Source organism: Electrophorus electricus, chromosome 2 (genome assembly GCF_041902795.1).
Source record: "Electrophorus electricus isolate QZ-2024a chromosome 2, ASM4190279v1, whole genome shotgun sequence".
Taxonomy (NCBI): Eukaryota; Metazoa; Chordata; class Actinopteri; order Gymnotiformes; family Gymnotidae; genus Electrophorus; species Electrophorus electricus.
The window spans coordinates 15,362,635-15,382,954 of record NC_137498.1 but is presented as its reverse complement, the minus strand read 5'-3'; the positions used below and the strand labels follow the sequence as shown (position 1 = coordinate 15,382,954).

Genomic DNA, 20,320 nt, shown 5'->3' with positions numbered 1-20,320 from the left:
ACTTCTCTCAAGCCGGTCAAACTGCATCCAAGTGTTAATAAATGTCTCCCAGACTAGTGTGTCCTATAACTCACTGTGAACTAGACAAGTTAAGAAACACATCACCGGGAAGCGACCTGGATGAGGTTTGAGGACATGTAGCTCGATATCTGACTTATTTACAAATCCTATTAGCTATCGTTGCTGTTGGCTTCCAGTGTTTGTTAGCAATGTTAGCAGCTTTTGTTCTAAACTAAAGGAGCAAAATATGGACTTCAAATATGTCTTGTCCACCCAGGTTAAGGGAGAATAAAGTAAATTTGTTGACTTTATTTGTTAAGTGGCACTGAAATCTGCGCTGTGGTTCGGTCCGGTAGAGAGTAACCGGTGCTAATTACTTCCTAATTGCTAATTAGTTACTTCAGACCAGCATAAGGTAGGAATTGTAGGAACATTACTAAGACTGACAAAATTAAGAAACAGAGTATTGTGACTCTAACTAGGAAAATTTCGGTCTATAAGTTTGTACTTTTATAAAACTTTTATATATATATATATATATATATATATATATATATATATATATATATATATATATATATATATATATATATATAAAATGTGCTCACTTGTTTATTTCTGTTTGTGTTATTTATTCCTCACTTGTTCATTCTGTGTATGATGCAGTTCTTGTCTACTACCCACTTCTGTATCCAGCTGCCTATGACAGAGGTCACACCTCATTGTGGTTGATTTGTATATGTGGTACAGTATTTTACATGTGGTGTATGATGTATGTGTTTGGTGCTTCTGTGTGTTTTCCAAAGTGGGGAGTGGGTGTGGGTTTGGGGGAGAGACTACAGAGGATTCTGATCTCATGAGTGTTGACATACAAAATGTCACATGCTTTATGAAAAGCAAACACTTCATCCAAAACTATTTCCAAAATGATATTTTTGCATCAAGCATCTATACAAATCTAAAATGTATGGCTTTTTCTGCATGGCAACTACACACTGATATGATAAATGGAAAACACTACTAGCTTGTGTTTTTTAAGTTTCCAATTTGCAGAGCACAGCATTCTGCTGTAAAGGTCTGTCATAGTACTCACACGTACATGTATTTTCACAAATATACAGACTATGTATGTATATTCAGTACATACACACCATAAAGTAAAACACAATTACAAGGGGAAAGTAAAATTTTTTGCATGAACATTACTGCAACACACATGCTGTATATACTGTTATATATAGAAGATAACAAAATAGGCTTGTAATAATGAAACAGAAATTAGGGTGCATCTTGTCTCCTGCAAGGGTTTGGCTACAAGATCTTATCAACATCACAGATGTCTGGTCAGGCAGTGAGGGAAGTACCACCTGGAGTGACGTATCCACCCCTGACATGCTCCATCATCAATGTCACCACAAGCTTCCTCCATCACCTGGAGAAGGTGTATGTGTAGGTGGGCTGTTGATCATGGACCTTCCACCTCCATGCTGAAAAGAACTCCTCAACAGGATTTAGGAAGTGGTGGAAGGTGAAGCACAACACATCATGGGTGTTCAGCGTGTACCAGAGCAGCCTGGCAGAAACTTGTTATTGTAGACAACAACAAACCTGGACTGCTCTGGTCCAGTCCCCTGGTGATGGGGAATGAGTGTGTTGTGTAGTGTATGGAGGAAGGTGATGACGTGGGCAGTTGTAGGGACCAAGAGTGACATCATGATGAATGACATCATTCTGGCTAATGGCTGCACACATTGTGACATCACTCATGTGCTGCTCAGGGACACTGACTATAGTGTAGTGACTTAGATTAGGCTGGACCCCTGCTCAGCTCTTCTGAAACACAACCCATGCTTAACTATTTGGTCAACCAAAGTAGCCCAGATCTCATCAGTGATGGATGCTCTTCCTCATCCTCTCCTTCCAGTATTGGCCTCCATTTATATCCGACAAAGATATCGAGCCACGTTGGTGGCCCGAGTGTTGATGGGTGTGGACCAGGACGTGCAGACCCCCTCGTCTGTGAAAGACGTTTATTAACATAAAACATGGGACAACAACAGTGGCACTCTCATACAGCGGGTGAAATAAGTATTGAACACGTCACCAATTTTCTAAGTAAATATATTTCTAAAAGCGCTATTGACATGAAATTCTCACCAGATGTCGGTAACAACCCATCCAATCCACACATGCAACGAAATCAAACCATAGATGTCCATAAATTATGTGTAATAATGAGAAGTGACACAGGGAAAAAGTATGGAACACATGAAGAAAGAGAGGTGCAAAAAGCCATGGAAAGTCATGACACCAGCTGAAATCTATCAGTAATTAGAAAGCAATCCTGCCAATTAGTGCAAATTAAATTAGATAGTTCAACTGATGGCCTATAAAAAGGTGTCTCATTAGCAAGGTGCCACACAAGAAACATCTCCTGATGGGTAAAAGCAGGGAGCTCTCTCAAGACCTTTGCAACCTTCTTGTTACAAAACATACTGATGGCATTGGTTACAGAAGAATTTCTAAACTACTGAAGTTTCCAGTGAACACTGTTGGGGCCATAATCCGGAAGTGTAAAGAACATCATTTCACCATAAACCGGCCACGACCAGGTGCTCCCCGCAAGATTTTAGACAGAGGAGTGAAAATAATTATTAGAAGAGTTGTCCAAGAGCCAAGGTCCACCTGTGGAGAGCTACAGAAAGACCTGGAATCAGCAGGTACAATTGTTTCAAAGAAAAAAAGTAATGCACTCAATCCCCATGGCCTGTATGCACGCTCACCACCCAAGTCTCCATTGCTGAAGAAAAAGCATGTTGAAGCACATTTAAAGTTTGCTCAATAACATTTAGACAAGCCTGTGAAATACTGCGAGAATATAGTCTGGTCAGATGAGACCAAAATTGAACTCTTTGGATGCCGTAATACACACGATGTTTGGAGGCCAAAAGGCACCATACCAACAGTGAGGTTTGGAGGTGGGAACATCATGGTGTGGGGCTGTTTTTCAGCATATGGCACTGGCACGCTTCATATAATTGAAGGAAGAATGAATGAACAAATGTACCGAGACATTCTTGATAAAAAAATCTGCAGCCATTTAGATGAAAGGAGGGTGGACATTTCAGCAAGACAATGATCCCAAAGACACAGCCAAGGAAACTCTCAATTGGTTTCAGAGAAAGAAAATAAAGCTGGTAGAATGGCCCAGCCAATCTAATTGAAAATCTATAGAAGGAACTAAAGCTCAGAGTTCATAGAAGGAGTTTGGATTTGAAGAGTGTTTGTGTGGAAGAATGGGCCAAATTGACACCTGAGCAATGCATGCGACTAGTTTCTCAATACAGGTGTCTTGAAGCTGTCATCACCAACAAAGGCTTTTGTACGAAGTATTAAATAAATTTCAATAAGCATGTTCCATACTTTTTCCCTGTGTCATTTCTCATTATTACACAATTTATGGACATCTATGGTTTGATTTCTTTGCATGTGTGGATTGGATGGGTTGTTACCAACATCTGGTGAGAATTTCATGTCAATAGCACCTTTAGAAATATATTTACTTAGAAAATTGGTGACGTGTTCAATACTTATTTCACCCGCTGTATGTCATATAATGCCGTAGCAAGCCAACTGCCTCAGCTACAACAGCAAAATAAATTAACTTTGCAGAACCTTTTCAACACAGCTCTACTGCCCTAAGCAACCACCTGCTATGTTCTACGTATGAACCCTTTCACACCAAGCACTGGACCAGAGTCACCTGTTTGGGATAAAAGATGATTTTCACATTTGGTGTTTTTTCTTGAGTCTGAGTGAGACTGTTTCTATGTCACTGATCTGGTTTCACATTGTGTACAATTCTGCAGAACCATCTGCTCTACTTTGGTGTTCAACCCTCCTGATCAAGCTTGTCTGTCCAATGCATTGGTGAATTTGTACACCAATAATGTGTACATGTGAACCATACCACAGCTCAGTTAGAATGGTTTCCAGTTTAAGGTCCTAAAGACAAAGAAACAGACAGTGGCATCCAACTGCTGTCAGTGAACTGCACTCTACACACATTCTGCTGTCAAACTGCACCACACACACACGATGTACTTGATGAACAGTAGGTGTAAACAGAAACCACAACTCTTTCCTGCTTTGGCTCTTTATTTCTGAAACAACAATAGACTCTCACAGTGCAAGTGACGCATACAGAAAACGGTTAGCATTTGACTCTAAAATGACTTGCTTAATAACAGAAAAATGTGCTACTATTTAAAGATTAAATATACAAAAATGCTTCGAGATACAGAAAATGCAGAAAAGACAATCTGCTGACAAAAATCCATAATGTAACAATAAAACAAATAGTTTTTGCAAATGTACAGAACAAAAACGGTACTTGCTTGTAGGAGTCACAATTTTAGTTGTAGATTTAGCGGTTAGCCTCCTTTCCCAAGCAGAAGATGAACCCAAAAGGAATAAAACCCACGTACTCTGGTTCTTGGAGTGGCTACACTGTAATGTTATCAGTCTTAGTCCTGCCCCTGTTACTGTTAGTCCTCCACCTACAATTCCTAACTTATGCCAGTCAGAAACCACACCTGAAGTAACTAATTAGCAGTTAATTAGTAAAATACAGCAAATTATACAAAGTCAGCACTGAAACCAAGACAGAAGAACATAACAGTTAATTGGCTAGATACCATACAATAAAAGTCCCTGTGTGTGTGTGTGTGTGTGTGTGTGTGTGTGTGTGTGTGTGTGTGTTCAGGTTTGTTAATTTAGTTTGATCCTGGCATATTCTGTATTATCTCCATTATCCATTGCTCTGGGTGCTGGTCTGGTGGTGTTAATTTGGGCTACAGTAGAATACATTACATCATCCTGCAGAAAATATCACAATTACAAAATATTAACACACATACAGACTAATGCACACCCTGTTGAGTGGATTAATACAAGTGTTAATATAATAAATGTATTGTATTGCAGAGGTGTTAATGGGTGTTAATTGTAATATACATTTAATCCATAACTGCGCATGTAAATCTAATTCATGGCAGCACGTGTGTAATCTGTTTATACATTCACAAACATTTAAACACTCACCGGCCACTTTTATAAAGACACAGAAATCACCTGCAGTCTGTAATTTAATATGTGCACATATCTTGCAGGTGTGCACCACTGTTTACTGGGTGACCACTGGAGCACTGCTGAATGGATCCTACCTGAATGGTGGACCACTCTAAACAAAGAAGTGTCTCTGCAGTGGTAGTGTCTTTAGAGCATGTATGAGTGTGTAACAAGAAAAGCAGTGTGTCTGAAGTTTATACACAAGCCTGTGGAACTGTACACAGGTATATAACGCAGCTAGAAGATAACTGGATGTAGTGTAAAGGTGATCCTATTAAAGTAGCTGAGCAGAGTAACCATATACATACATCATCTGCCCTTTTTAATACAAATGATAAATGTGTGTTGATCAATTTTTCTTTAGTTAATGAGTGCTTACTGAAGAGAGCTTGAAAACTAGTCTGACCAAAATGAATTTTTCCAGTACACAAAAGATGCCCAGATGACATACTGCTATGGCCAAATAATCCAGTACGTGACCAGGCATGTCTCCATGGTGTACAGCATCTCATCATGCAACGGTGGCCGTAAATCACAAGTGGGTAGAACTTCATACGTTCAAGTGACCCCTTAGTATGGTTTGCGTTTTAGTACACACTGGATATTATGCATCATATTACTACAGGGAACAGTAAACATTATACGGTATATAATGAGTCCAGTACGCAGCATAAGTATGTAGTAAACTATTTTGTATATGGCCCAAATGTTTCTTGCCTCATGTCGGTGTTACATGAAGGGATTGGCTGGCAATTACATTATTTCGATCTTAACGTTGTAGTCATGTACAGAATGTCAGAACAATCATGCAGAAACAGTCACATTCACTGATCCAAGCTTTGACACTGTAGAACAGATCTGTGCACTGAATCAGAGTTCACTGATATTATAACATGGATGTGTGACACTCACCTGTGTCTGCTGATCTCTCCTCTGTCCTGTTTGTCCCTCTCTGCTCACCGTCTGTTCACGTCTCTGAACTACAAAATTAACTCAGTGTGAGATGGATGTGGATATGTATGTATTCATGTGTGTGTGTGTGTGTGTGTGTATGTGTACCTCTGTATCTCCAGCAGATGACTCCTCCTAATCCCATCAACAGCAGTAAAACCCCCACACCAGCTAATATGACATGACGTGTGTACAGTGGAGAAGTGTGAGCACCTGCATGTGGGAATGTGGGAAGCATTTATATTACATTTAAATGTATTAATTGTCATTTTAAATATTATATTGTATGAATGTTTAACAAGCATTCAAAGCATATTCTTATTGACACACAAGCAAATAGAAAAGAACATGAATGGGTCTGTAATACGTCTCTACAGGCTCAGTTTGAAGTTACAGAGTCAGGCATTATACTTCATTGAGAGTTTACATTAAATGACACATTAAATAACTTTTATTCTCAGAAACATCACAGATTTAAAGAAACCATTTAACCATTTGGAGACGTCATTGTAGTAGTAGGTTTAGTTGAAGCTGTTGGACTTGTTGTGTCAGTGTCCACTGGAGGAGGATTTACAGGTTTATATGGAGCCTCTGCAAGAATAGAAAAGTGTGATCAGTTATAAGTAATGAGGGTTCAGGACTGTTATGTATTTAACAAGTTTAGATTTTGTACTACAGAACTGATGTATGTACAGTTTGGCCAAACAGACGTGTTCAGTTCTCTGTGTGTCAGTGGTGGTGATACGTTGGCTACGTCTGAAGCTGCAGGGCTCTGTAGGTGCAGTGTGTCCTTTAGTCGTTTTCTGAGAGTGAATGAATTAGGGGCTCCTGGGTCGGGTCTCTCTCTCTCTCTCTCTCTCTCTCGCTCTCTCTCTCTCTCTCAGTTCATTTCAGTTCAGTAAGCTTTATTGGCATGACCATATACAACTATAGTATTGCCAAAGCGGTATTACAACATGAACATTACACAACATTACAACCTTTGCAATTATGGAAATTAAGAATTCTGTTATAAAAGAACTTGAAGAGAAACTGTAATTGGTCTGAAATAATAATAATTAGAAGAAGTAAAAGTGAAAAGAAAGGAAAATAAATAAATAATAAGGATGGAAAATAATAAATACTTAATAATAACAAATAGTTAATAATAATAAATAGTTAATAATGATAAATAGCTAGGTAACTTTTATAAACTGGGTAATATAGTCTCTGTGTGTGTGTGTGTGTGTATGTTTGGGTGGGTTAATCACTGTCCCTCATCTTATGGCAGGCAGATATGTATCACCCAGCTAAAGTGCTGCTTTCCTTCTTTTTGCCCAGTAGGATGGGCAGTTTGTCAGTGTTAGACAGACACTTAAAGTTGGGGTGGACCGTCTCAGATTTTTTTTGCTGACAGAGTCTCTGTTCTCTGGGCAGCCATAACATTTATATCGGCTGGTCTGGACGGCCAGGCTGTGTTCTCTGCTTTGTGCTTGTGTTTGTGTTCCAGTGGGTGATGTAGTTTAGTTTGTGAAGTGTAATAATTTGGTTTGGTCTGATTGTTTGTACTTCAGACTGGTCCTGATGTGTTAGTGTTAGTGTGTGTTAATGAACTCAGTGTCAGCACCAGCTGTGAGAGGAGACTCTTCTCTCTGCTCTTTTTTTTCTCTCTCTCTCTCTCTCTCTCTCTCTCTCTCTCACACACACACACACACACACACACACGCATATTTATTACAACTCAAGGAGATGCGTTGACGTTCACCGCCTTGTTGTATTGTGAAAAGGAAGCGCAACGCTATTTTGTTTCATAAAGTCAAACGTTGTTTTTACCCCCATTCTTTGTCTTTTTAAAATTTTCTTTCTATCTCTCCCTCTCTCCGTCCCTCCTTCCTTCTCTCTCTCCATCTCTCGCTCCCTCCCTCCCTCTATCTATATACACTATGTATATATAACAGGATAGCGGACAAGAGTCATTAACTACATGCATGAAATACAAATACAAACAGAAGATGTAACTAGAAACAGACAGAAGTAGAACTGCAGATCCTGCCGCTGGATAGATTTTTTGTTTTATGTAGTACAGTAGTTATTGGTACAGATCAGTCACTATATGCAGTCAACAACATTTCATACATTAAATATACAAGAGGTTGGTTTACCTGTTACTTGGAGTTTGACGTCTATAAGATGATGACTGCTGATGCTACACCTGTACTGTCCCCAGTCCTCTTTAGTCAGACCAGATATGAATAGAGAGAAATTTCCTGGAGCAGTAACCAGCTTAATTCTATCAGTGTAACGGTTTGTCTGGTCAGTTGGGTAGATGAAATTAGATTCTTCTATAAAACTCCATCTGACGGTTTTTGGCTCGGCCAGCAGTTCAGTGCAGTAACAGGGCAGCAGGACAGACCCTCCCACGTATCCACTCAGCACTGTGGGAGGATTCACAACATCCTTACAGACTAGAGAGAGCAGAAACACTGACATGTTACACTACTGTTATGAAGTAACCTGTACAACCAGTGACATTCTTCTGTGAACCATCATATGAAGACAAAACAAATCCATTTGTGAAATGTTTAACATCCTTTTGTTACAGAATTGATGCAAGTTTATGCTCTCTGTCACATGCATTAAAATATAAATGGATTTGAAACATCGTGTAGAGTCAGTGGTTGTAGCCCATCTGGTGTAACACACAGTTAGTGTTAACCATCCTCCAACTCCAGTCATGGTCATTGTCTGACCACTGAACCACTGCTGGCTGGATATCTTTCACTGTCAGAACACTCTCAACCTACCAGTAGCACTGAATCCAGTAACACTGCTGTACCTGAACCACTCATACCAGTACAACACCCACTACCAAGCCTCCAGCACTGTAGTGGGATTGACGTGTGGAGAATGGTTCAGTATCCACATATACTGGGACATCTGTGGTCAGAAACTGACCAGTGATATCCTGCGTGCAGGGTGACACACAAACTGTGTAAGACACCAGGTGGACACAGTCTGTAATTATACCTACACATTCACTTATTAGAGGTACTGAAAGTGTTCAGTGAGGGCAGGTGAAATGTATGTTAGTTGTGTTTAACTCTTCTAGACTGGTGACAGAGGGTGTCTGGTGACTAATATCTGAGGATAATGTGGTCCACATGTTAGATACATAAATATGTAATGGTGTTTCTCTATTTTTAAATGTCCTGTTTTTGAATTTTAGTAAAATGTGATGTATGTGTGTCTAATAAAGTCTGTGGTGAATGTATTTATATTACATTTATATTTATGTTTGAAAAGCGAAGTTCATGATGGAGATCCATCAGGCGAAATCTACTTAGGAGATTTTAATTTGTCCGTGTTTCTGAATAATATTTTACCTGAAACATAAAGTTTGATGTCTTTGTATTTATTCCCTTTAGTTAGACATCTGTAGTCTCCCTCATCCTCCTCAGTCAGGTGTGATATGAGTAGAGAGAGATTTCCTGGAGAGTGAGCAGTACCCAGCTGAAGTCTGTTTCTGTACTGTTCACTCTCACTGGAGATCTCTGTATAACTGGAGTTTTGGTGTTTCTGCCAGGTGAAACTCTCAGGTCTGGTTTGTGGGTCAGTGCAGGAACAGGGCAGTAGTACTGAGTCTCCTGCATATGCAGTGATGTCTGTGATCTTCTGATGTTCCAGTATACAGCCTGCAGAAACACACCAGTAGAAGACCTTCACCATCAATCCCCTCATGTACATGTCCCAACATTTGAGTTTCATCTCTTTACTCTTTTCATCTCTTTTCTCTTTAACATGGCTTAACTATCTCAAGCACACAGTGATTTGTGATTGTTCAGAGTAACATTTACTATACAACCATGTACTGACTACTTACTTTACTCTGATTATTATGCTCTAGTCTGAGCACTGAATCCGATATGCATGGGTTATATGTAATTAGATATAACTGCACCACAATGACACATTGAGTTCAAGGTTTGGTTTACAACTGAAAGCAGCCTACTAACCAAATCTTAAATTCTACCTTACATGTTCAGGTAATATACAACACACACACGCACACACACAATTTTATTCTCACCACCTACTTTATTAGAAACAGTAACATCACCCATTGGCACTAGTGTCCACATGTGCCTTTAAAGTGCCTTTTATAGGTGGTCAGAGATGTCGTCTCTAACTGAACTCTTATAGATGTTTTCAGTGTTTCTTATAAAGTAGCTACTGAGTAGATATTTGATGATCTACAGAAGTAGAGAGAAGGTTACACTCACCATCAGCAGCATGGAGCACAAGGAGCAGATAAACACACACCTGCATTCTTACTGAGTTACACACAAAATACACACAGCTACAGCAGGACTGCTGATACACACCATACACACACGCTTCAGAACTACACTCTACTGAATAATATGACAACTACAGTTATAGTGCAGAGGAAGTGCATTCAGATGAAGTTCTGACCAACGTCTATCCCCAACACAGACACACATAAGTAAGAATGACAACATTCTCACTCACATATATAGTGATCCTGTAGGGTTTAATACATTGTCATTTGGTATGTCTTCTTTCTTCTTTATCAGTCAGTAATCTAGCAGATAGTTTCACATCATCAGTGAGAACGTCGACATTGTAACTTGAACGTTTCAGTCCGTTGTCATAGAGACAAAATGTGGTTGCCAGTGGGAGTGACCTAAAATGACCTCCCTCAGTGCTGTTTGGTCAGTTCATTTCTCTATGACATAGTCCAAAGCTTCGAATCAGTACAATAAAGAAGAACCTCAAATGCTTCACAGGACTTCATATGCACATCATTTCCAAAAAGGAAGTAAAAACACATCTGCAGTTAAAAACAAACCTGCATTCCACAACACACTACATACAGCTACAGCAGTAATGCTGCTACACATCTTATACACTCTACAAAACTACAGTGTACTGAACACTGAAAACTGCAGCCCAGACTACAGTCTGTCTAGTGGAACCACCATACAACTATAACCTGGAACTCTACAACTCTCTCAGTAGAACTCCACTGAAATTCTCCACCCACTAATATCCACAGTAGAGGGGAAGTGTGTTCAAGTGCAAAATAAATTATTCCTCCACTTCTTTCTCTCTCACATACAGACTAAATCTAACAGTGAAACAGTGTCTTTCTAGTGTCATAACTTCCTCCTGAGCTTCCCAGTGTTCAGTCCCCATCCTCAGTAAAGTGATCCTGCAGTAAGAAGTAGTGCTACACAGTGATCTCCCTCAGCACTGTTTGGACACATCATTTCACTCCTGCACTTAGTGATCAGAGGACCAAACTGAATGTGTAGCTTAGCAAATATTAGACAGATCAGACAGGAAGAGCTCTAGATTACATGCTGATCAAAATAAACATTGATCATTTAATCAGGTAAACATGAGCATTGTCTGATAACATTCATATTATTCATAAAGTACAGGTAGAATGCAGCAGTCTATGATCATGTTGTAGTTTTCATACTATTAAGAAAAAAACTACTTAAGAGAAGCTGTGAAATCCACCCACTGACACAGAACCACTAAAGGAGTCACCAAAGTAAAGACGACTTTGGATGTAGACAGTACAATGTCATCACAACCCAACAGTTATCACAGGAAATAGAAACATTTTCTCACCTTTTCTCTGTTACTTTGTTCTTTTTGTTGTTAAAGCTGTCAAAAGCTGTTTAACAACTGTTTGCTAAATGCTGAATATCTGTAAAGTAACTAATTGAGGCTGTAGGCTTGTGTGCACTGCACTGTAGCAACACAAATAAAATAAAATAAAAACTTAAAGACAAAAACCCCAAAAAACAAAAATAGTAATAAAAAATGTATAAATGCTAAATGGTGAATATCTGTAAAGTAACTAATTGAGGCTGTAGGCTAGTGTGCACTGCAGTGTCACAACAACAACAACAACAACAACAAATAAAAACTGTAAAAAGACAACCTCCCCACCCCCCAAAAAAAGTACAAATACTAATAAATAAATGTATAAATATAAGAACTGAGAACAGCAATAGAGAGTGGGTTTCCTTGCCTAGTACCTCTATGCACATTTTGTGATGGTACTACATTAGTACTGACTGTGGCCTTAGGTGTGGTTTTAAAGATTTTATGCAATGTGAGGAGAAAAACTTCCAGTTTTCTTTATTGAAGGCCTTCTCTGCATAGCAGTTTCTAATATGTGGAGTGAGGTGTAACATATTTGTCACGGTTGGCCGGGCAGCCAGAGGGAGGGACACACCCACTCCTGCTAGGGATCACACTAAACACCTGCCTCATTCCCAGTCTCCTGCCTACTAATCACCTTCACCTGTTCCTTGTTCATTCTCTCTATTTAAACTCACAGGTCAAGAGAGAGTGCAGCACATTAGTGGCCTGTCGGACTGCTCACTCCCAACGTGTACATCGCTACAAGGACTATTGGAACAGAGTAGTGTTTGTCGTTAGTAGCGGTATCGTCACATATTGACAATGGAAAATAAAGAGCACTTTGGCGCAACCTTGCCTCTCGCTCCCTCTGAACTGCCACCGTCACAGTATTAGGTTAAGTAGTCTACCCTGTTAATGGCTGAGTGTCTCCTTTGATGAAACCAGTTTGATCAGAGTGTAACAGTGATGGACTAATATGTTCTAATCTAATGGCTAATGCTTTGCAAATTTTTTTATCCATTGTTTGTTTCCAAGAGATGATATAGTTTTACTTAGAGATCGGGTTTGTACTTAGAGATGTAGATTTAATTAAAAGGACCAAATAAGGACGGACTTTAGTAAAACGTGTTCAGAGTTGTAGACCAGTACCACAGACCAAACATCTTTCACCTCCAAGGCAGCCTGACTGCTGTCCAAGGTGCTGAAACTGTACCCTTCAGCCAGGTTCAGAACCTGTGCTGTATACAGCTGCCCTGTATATGGCTGCCCAGTGGGACCCAGACAGGAGCCCCTGGTGCTTCCTCAGCTGTAACTGTAGCCACTCACCTTCCCATCAAACCAAATACACCAAAAGGTCTTTGGAGGGCGTATATCCTACATTTTTCCTTTATTTTATAATTTTCTTTGGTGTCCTCTTACAATGTTTTTGTGGCGTTATCTTCCAAAAAGAGTCATAATTCAGTTTTACACAACCATTTTCCAACCTCTCTTTATCCCTTGGAATTAAACAGGCAGTTTCTGTTGCTGTGCCTTTAAGATGTAAGATAAATGAGCTCTGTTCTGATTGGCTGCCCTGTATTGTGCTTCATTTAAAAAGCACTAAGAGCTGAAATATGTCTGAAAACTGCAATGTAGGTGTTAGGGGTTAAACTGCTGTAGGCCAAAGAGGCAGAGATAAGTAAATGAGCTGGTTCTCATGACATCAGAGAAACAGTGATTTCAAAACAGGTTATTTTTACAGATTATATTCTATATATAGACTGTAAGGAATTGGAGAGTAAACAATGTGTTTTGAAAATGTAACAATATTTACATATTACTTAAAAATTATTTATTTCAATAAAGTGAGTGACATTCAGTTTTCCATGGTAGGGGCCCTTTAAGGACATGGGCCCAGATATGACTTTGGCAAAACCAATAAGCAGAGTCAGTCTGCACTGTTTGTATTTGGTACCTTTTGTGGTGCTGTGGTTGTTAAGGTGCAGTTCCATCTCTGAATCAGCATCTCACCTATTCCCCTTCAGTCTTGTTGTTACACTTGTATTCCACATTATGTTTGAGTTACTGTTTCTTTTCAAGAACACAGAAGGTAAACACATGTGCTACAGTTTACAAACTTGATGCAAATTCCTGAACGCTATACAAATTCAGAAAACACTTTATTCAAAATGACGTGTGCTATATTTTGGAAATGCGAGGCAACTTCAGAAAACAGTTCCGTTGTGTTGTGACTGAGTTTGCAGCATTTCTGAAGTTGCACTGCATTTTGGATCTGTAGCAAACGCGTTTCCATTCTAATGAATTTGCTTTTTTTTAATTTTTGCATTTTCTGCACAATGGGTCTTCACACCCACCGTAGAGCTGGACCTGGATACCTCACTTGTCTTGCCAAATGTATTTATCCAACACTAGTCCAACTCTATATCCTGTAGGTAGTGAGTTCTGCCCCTCCTCAGGTCTCCATGGTAAGACAGAGTAGTATCATCTTGGATATGATGAGTATGTCAGAATTCATGAGATCAGAACTCACTGTAGCCTCTTCCTGGAACCCACCCCCACGCCCCACTTAGTAAAACACACAAAGCCACCAAACAAATACATCATACACCACATGTAAAGGACTGTACCACATATACAATCAACAGGCAGCTGGATACATAAGTGGGTAGTGAACATGAGCTGCATCATATACAGAATGAGGAAAAAATGAGGAAAAAATACCACTAACAGAAACAGTGTGTGTGTGTGTGTGTGTGTGTGTGTGTGTGTGTGTGCAGCAGCATGTGCTCAATTGATTGACAAATGAGGAATAAATAACACAAACAGAAATAAACAATTGAGCACATTTCACCCATAGCACCCAGTGCACCCAGATTAGCAATACATATGTGAGGAGGAAGCGGTGCATGCTGGGAATTCTCACATCTGTAAACTGGTAGCCATGACTATGGTGACATCAGAATAACTTAGGAATAAATAAGAAAACAGTCTTTAAACTGGAGTCACTGGAATTTATGCTGCCAGAGTCAGTTAATGATTGACTGATTAAACCATGAAGTTCAGAGCTGAATCTCTGTCACTGATGAGGATTTGGAAACTGTTTGACAGTCTTCATGGGTGAGTGAAAGAAGTAAACATGTCATTCACACACCACTAAGAGGAACAGCACAGCAGAATTTTAAGCACACGGACCCAAAAAGGAAGCATTCGCATATGCATGTCTGTGTGTGTGTGTGTGTGTGTGTGTGTGTTATTTATGTATTGCTAAAGTGCACCAAGTTTAGCAATACATATGTGAGGAGGAAGAAGTGCATGCTAGGAAACTGTACTGTCTCTATGGTTTTATTTTTTTCTTATTTGTTCATTTTTTATTTGTCAATTTTTCTAAGCCTCTATAAGATAAGAGGAACAACATAGGAGAACTTGAAGCCCAAACACCCAACAAGAAGAGAGAGAGAGTGTGAGTGAGTGTGTGTGTGTGTGTGTGTGAGAGAGAGAGAGAGAGCAGGGCAGGGGGTGTTTTTGCATCTACAAGTATCACTTTGAATGTACATTTACTGTGTGTGTAAAATTGTCTTTCTCCAAGTCCTTCAGATGTGGGTCTGGCCATCCTGCAGCAGCTGTGCATGTTTTTGTGTGTGTGTGCGCGTGTGTATGTGCGTGAGAGAGAGAGTTAGTTATGTATTGTTAAATTGTTAAACAGTGCTACAAGTTTGCTAGGAGGAAGAGGTGCTTGCTGGGAAACTGTACTGTTTTTGTGATATTACAGTTTTTTGCAAGACAGAAAAACGGGGACATGTGACAATAATTGAAACCACTAACTCATGTAGCCCATCTCCTGACCTGTTATACTAAACCAAAAGCACCTTCTCTGATTTACACTCATTCTGTATTTCTAAAACACATTTTTTTTCAATACGCTAAACACAATTCTCTATATTGGACACATCATTCAACAGAAATCTGTGTGTTTCTTATAGAAAACCCTCAAATGCAAATGATACATCCATTTATCAATTAACCAAACCCAGTACTCATAGGTGAAGACAATTATGACTAATTTGTACATGGAGCACTATACTTTTTGTAAAGCCTGAGCACTATAAAGAGGCCACAGGCTCGATGTCTTGGTTGGATATCAATGGAGGTCAATATTGGAAAGAGAGGATGAGGACGAGGAAGAGCAACTATCACAGATGAGCTTTGGGCCACTTTGGTTGACCATATGGTTAAGCATGTGCTGTGTTTCAGGAAAGCTGAGCAGGGGTCCAGCCTAATCTGAGTCACTACACTGTACGGAGTGTCAGGAAGTACTATAGTCAGTGTCGCTGAGCAACATGGGGGTAAACCATATAAATAGGCTAAAACAAACAAACAAACAAACAAACACTGTCTAAAAGTGGGAGACAGCTGTCTGGATGAAACCCGCTGGGAAGTCCTGATAGCTGAGACCTCCTGATTGAAATGGATTTATTCATTACCAGTCCAGCTCTTGAACCCGCAGGTAGTGAGCTCTGCCCCTCCTCTGGTTTCCATGGTAATATAGAGTAGTACTGTCTTGTTTGACTGCTAGCTCAATAAGGGATATGATGGGCATGTCAAAATTCACGAGATCAGAATCCTCTGTAGTCTCTCCCCCAAACCCACCCACACTCGGGAAAACACACAGAGGCACCAAACACATACATCACACACCACATGTAAAGGACTGTACCACATATATACAAGTGAGCACATTTCACATACCACACCATAATAAAAAACAAGTTGTTTTTATAAATGTACAGATTTATAGAGCAAAATTATCCTTGTAAGAGTCACAATACTCTTGTACTCTTCTTGTTTCTCAATTTTGTCAGTCCTACTAATGTCCCTACAATTCCTACCTTATGCTGGTCTTAAGTAACTAATTAGCAATTAGCAAGTAATTAGTTACTCTCTACCGGACCGAACCACAGCGCAGATTTCAGTGCCACTTAACGGGTCAGGTCGATGAAGAATCAAATTTACTTTATTTTTGCTTAACCCAGGTGGCCAAGACATGTTTGGAGTCCATAATTTGCTCCTTTAGAAAAAAAGCTGCTAACATTGCTAACAAACACTGGAAGCCAACAGCAACGATAGCTAATAGGATTTGTGAATAAGTCAGATATCGAGCTACATGTCCTCAAACCTCATCCAGGTCGCTTCCCGGTGACGTGTTTCTTCACTTGTCTAGTTCACAGTGAGTTATACGACACACCGACTAGTCTGGGAGACATTTATTAACACTTGGATGCGGTTTGACTGGCTTGAGAGAAGTTTGTGGGCATGCATTTACGAAGGCTATATTTGAGCTGCTGTTGACCTCCAGTGTTTGCTAGCAACGTTCGCATTTAACAGCTTTTGTTCTAAACTAAAGAGGCAAAATTTGGACTTCAAACATTTCTTGGTCGATAGACAGAATCTGGGGTAAGTGGTGAGCTGCTGCTCTCTGCTGATCTCAGATATAAATACCTTTGTGTAAATGAATGTATGAGGATGAGAACACCTGTAACGAAAAGGTAACACTCACCATCAGCAGCGTGGAGCACAAGGAGCAGATAAACACACACCTGCATTCTTACTGAGTTACACACACACTACACACAGCTACAGCAGGACTGCTGATACACACCGTACACACTCTTCAATACAGTCTACTGAATGACTTCACAGCTACACTTATAGTGGAGAGGAAGTGTATTCAGATGAAACTCTGACAAACTAACCACAACACACACACACCAAATATAGAGATGCGGTAGGTTTTGTAAGCCGTCATGTGGTACGTCCTCTTTCTTTCTTATCATTCAGTGATCTATCAGATATTCTCACATTGTCAGTGAGGACGGTCTCATTCTTAGTTAAGTGGCTCCGTCCTTTGTCATAGAGACACGATGTAGAAGCTCAGGGGGTGAGACTCAACATAACCTCCCTCACTGCTGTTTGGTCAGTTCATTTCACTACGACACCCAAAGTACTTCAGAGGCTTATTAATGAAAATAGTGTAACACTTCCTACCTGGAGTGAGGAACAGGTGCTACGGGGTAACCGCGATGCGTGGAGTTAACATGGAGTGACACACACTGGTGTGGGCAATCTGAAAGACTTTTATTCTCTCCTGGACCACATCAAGCCAGATCACACGGCTACCATCACTGTATTTATATGTAAAAGAAACAGTAAAAAGCACCGTACAGCGTTACCAAAGAAAAAGGAGTGTTGAGAGGGCGAGCAGAAAGGTGACTCCTCTCTCTCTCTCTCTCTCTCTCTCTCTCTCTCTCTCTCTGTCTGTCTGTTACTCAATCTACATAACCATAAAGCTCCCTCTTAAAGGCGCAGTACAACTGTGTCTGTTACAACAGCATGTGGAATTACAGCAGCCACAGAACTGGCTACCTGAGACTTTCAAAAAGTTTGAACAGATATTTAAAGGAGCATTTAATTTCAGAGCATTATTTTTACCCACAATGCAGTGCATGAAACATAAGTCAGGGTGAATTTTAATTGCACATTTTCATCTTGAGTAGTGTGGTTCAGTTTCAAATTTGATGTGGAATTTGTTTGCAGAAGTAACATGTTTGTTGGCCAAAAAACTGGTCCTCACTCTGTAAGAATGTCACTCCATCACTAGAGATGTGAACTCTACACACACCACAAATGTACTGTTGCTTTCAGCTTCTGCGTGTGGGTTATATAAATCCACCTGATAAAAAGAACTGCCAAATCTTTATCGAATTTATCAACTTTTACAATACGTTTTCAGATCATATCTAAAGCTGCACTATGTAGAATGTATGTTGTCCACTAAACTATCTGACAGAAACCTTGGCCTCACCATTAAGAAACAATGTCATTGTGAGGACTTACTGTGCCCTGGGCCTACATGGCACTGTGTTTACCGTCCCCTCTGCCCTGGTGGCACAATGTTTACCATGCCCTGGGCCCTGGGTGGTGCTGTGTTTACTGTGCACAAACTCAGGCATCTGAATAGAAATAAAGGTTTTGAGTGAGACCTGAATGGGTCTTCATTTGTTTTGACAAAACAATCATAGCAGTCTCTAACACACCAATCAGGGGCGAGGGAGTTATAATATCAGCGGTGTTGGTGATATTTGTCATTGTTTCATACACATATTACTTAAGTCATGGAAAATATGTAATTCTAAAACAGACGTGGCAATGTGACAAATATACATTAACCTCCAAACTCTCTGACTGACCTGTGACTCATTTCTAAATCAGTTTGGAGTTCTTTCAAATCAAAGTTTATTTATATAACGCTTTTTTACAACAGATGTTGTCACAAAACAGCTTTACAAATGTCCAAGTCCAAGCTACCAGTGAGCAAGCGAAGGGCAACAGTTGCTAGACAAATCTCCCAAGAGGAAGAAGTAAGAGGAAGAAACTTTGAGAGGAACCAAGACTCAAAAGGGGGGCCCATCCTCCTTTGGCTGACAATGGTCACCACAATAATAACAATTAAAAAAAAAAAGAATTTAATAAGTGAAAAAATAAGCAATTAATGTCTAGTCCAACTTTCTAGAGGTCCTGTTCTTGTCCCGATGTGTTGTCTTGTATGTTGATTCACTATGATGATCTGATCACAGCAGTTGGTGCAACATCCAGGCCCCTCTGAGTCTGTCAGGGTTCAAAATCAGATTTATCACCTCTGGTTTGGTGTCAGATAAAGTAATAAGAATTACAGTAACACTGCTTCTAAGGCAGTAACTAGAGGAGCCATAATTGTAAAAATACGTATACAGTTCTGGTTTGACCGTTTGAGCAGTGACTGAATCAGAAATCAGACTTCAGAATGCTATAGTGATATTTGTCATTGTTTCATTCACATATTACTTAAGTCATGAGAACTATGTAATTCTAAAACAGACATGGCAATGTGACAAATGAACATTAACCTCCAAACTCTCTGACTGTGCTGTGACTCCATTTAAAGAATGTACAATGTATGGTAGCTAGGTCTGACATTGAGGATTTTAGAGAGGATCTAATGTTTTTTAATGTTTGTGCATTTCAGAGTAAGAATTTTAGTTCTTTTTTCAAATGTATTTGATCTTATATGACTTAATGTCTGTACTGGATCTGAAAACCCCCTTGTCCTGTAACAGATAACTTTATTATATATCTCTAGGATTAGGTAAAACCATGCATATTAAAAGTAATATGTTTTAATCCATTTTATTCTTAGATTTAGTGCTTAGATTTTTGCCAAGGCCCAATCCCCTCTCATTTTTCCTCCTACCCCTTGTTTTCAAGTGTCATCTTGCCCCTTGGGACTGAGTTACAAAGGGTAGTGGTTGAAATCTTCCCCCTTGCTTCTGCATCCATTTTTCAATGATTCACAAGGAATTCTGAGAAATTTCTCATAACACTCAATTTTGAGTGAGACTCTGAATCCCTCAGTTTGGAGGGCCATTTAGCCCTAAGACCTCACCCTAGCCCTCTATCAGAGACCCAACCCCTACTCATGAACACCACATATGGAGGGCCAGGGCTAAGTGGTAGGGTCAAGGGGTGAAATGTGATTGGGCCCAAG

At 39.8% G+C, this 20,320-nt stretch overlaps 1 protein-coding gene across 1 annotated transcript; it reads right to left on the bottom strand.

Annotated features, from left to right (window-relative positions):
- Positions 1–4,147: 4,147 nt before the first annotated feature.
- Positions 4,148–17,471, bottom strand: LOC145648098 (uncharacterized). Its single transcript, XM_081695496.1, has 7 exons — positions 17,297–17,471; positions 9,444–9,752; positions 8,223–8,525; positions 6,574–6,672; positions 6,190–6,294; positions 6,043–6,110; positions 4,148–4,878 (listed from the first exon to the last, which is right to left on the bottom strand). The coding sequence occupies exons 1-7, from the start codon at positions 17,340–17,342 to the stop codon at positions 4,771–4,773; spliced, it is 1,038 nt and encodes a 345-aa protein (XP_081551622.1). The 5' UTR covers positions 17,343–17,471; the 3' UTR covers positions 4,148–4,770.
- Between the last annotated feature and the right edge of the window lie 2,849 nt (positions 17,472–20,320).

Coding starts and splice junctions, on each gene's coding strand:
- LOC145648098 (XM_081695496.1), bottom strand. CDS start 17,342: ATGCAGGTGTGTGTTTATCTGCTCCTTGTGCTCCACGCTGCTGATG. Junction 6,673..8,222: donor CGTCAAACTCCAAGTAACAG/GTAAACCAACCT, acceptor CTATTCTTGCAG/AGGCTCCATATAAACCTGTA. Junction 6,295..6,573: donor TACAATGACGTCTCCAAATG/GTTAAATGGTTT, acceptor TCCCACATGCAG/GTGCTCACACTTCTCCACTG.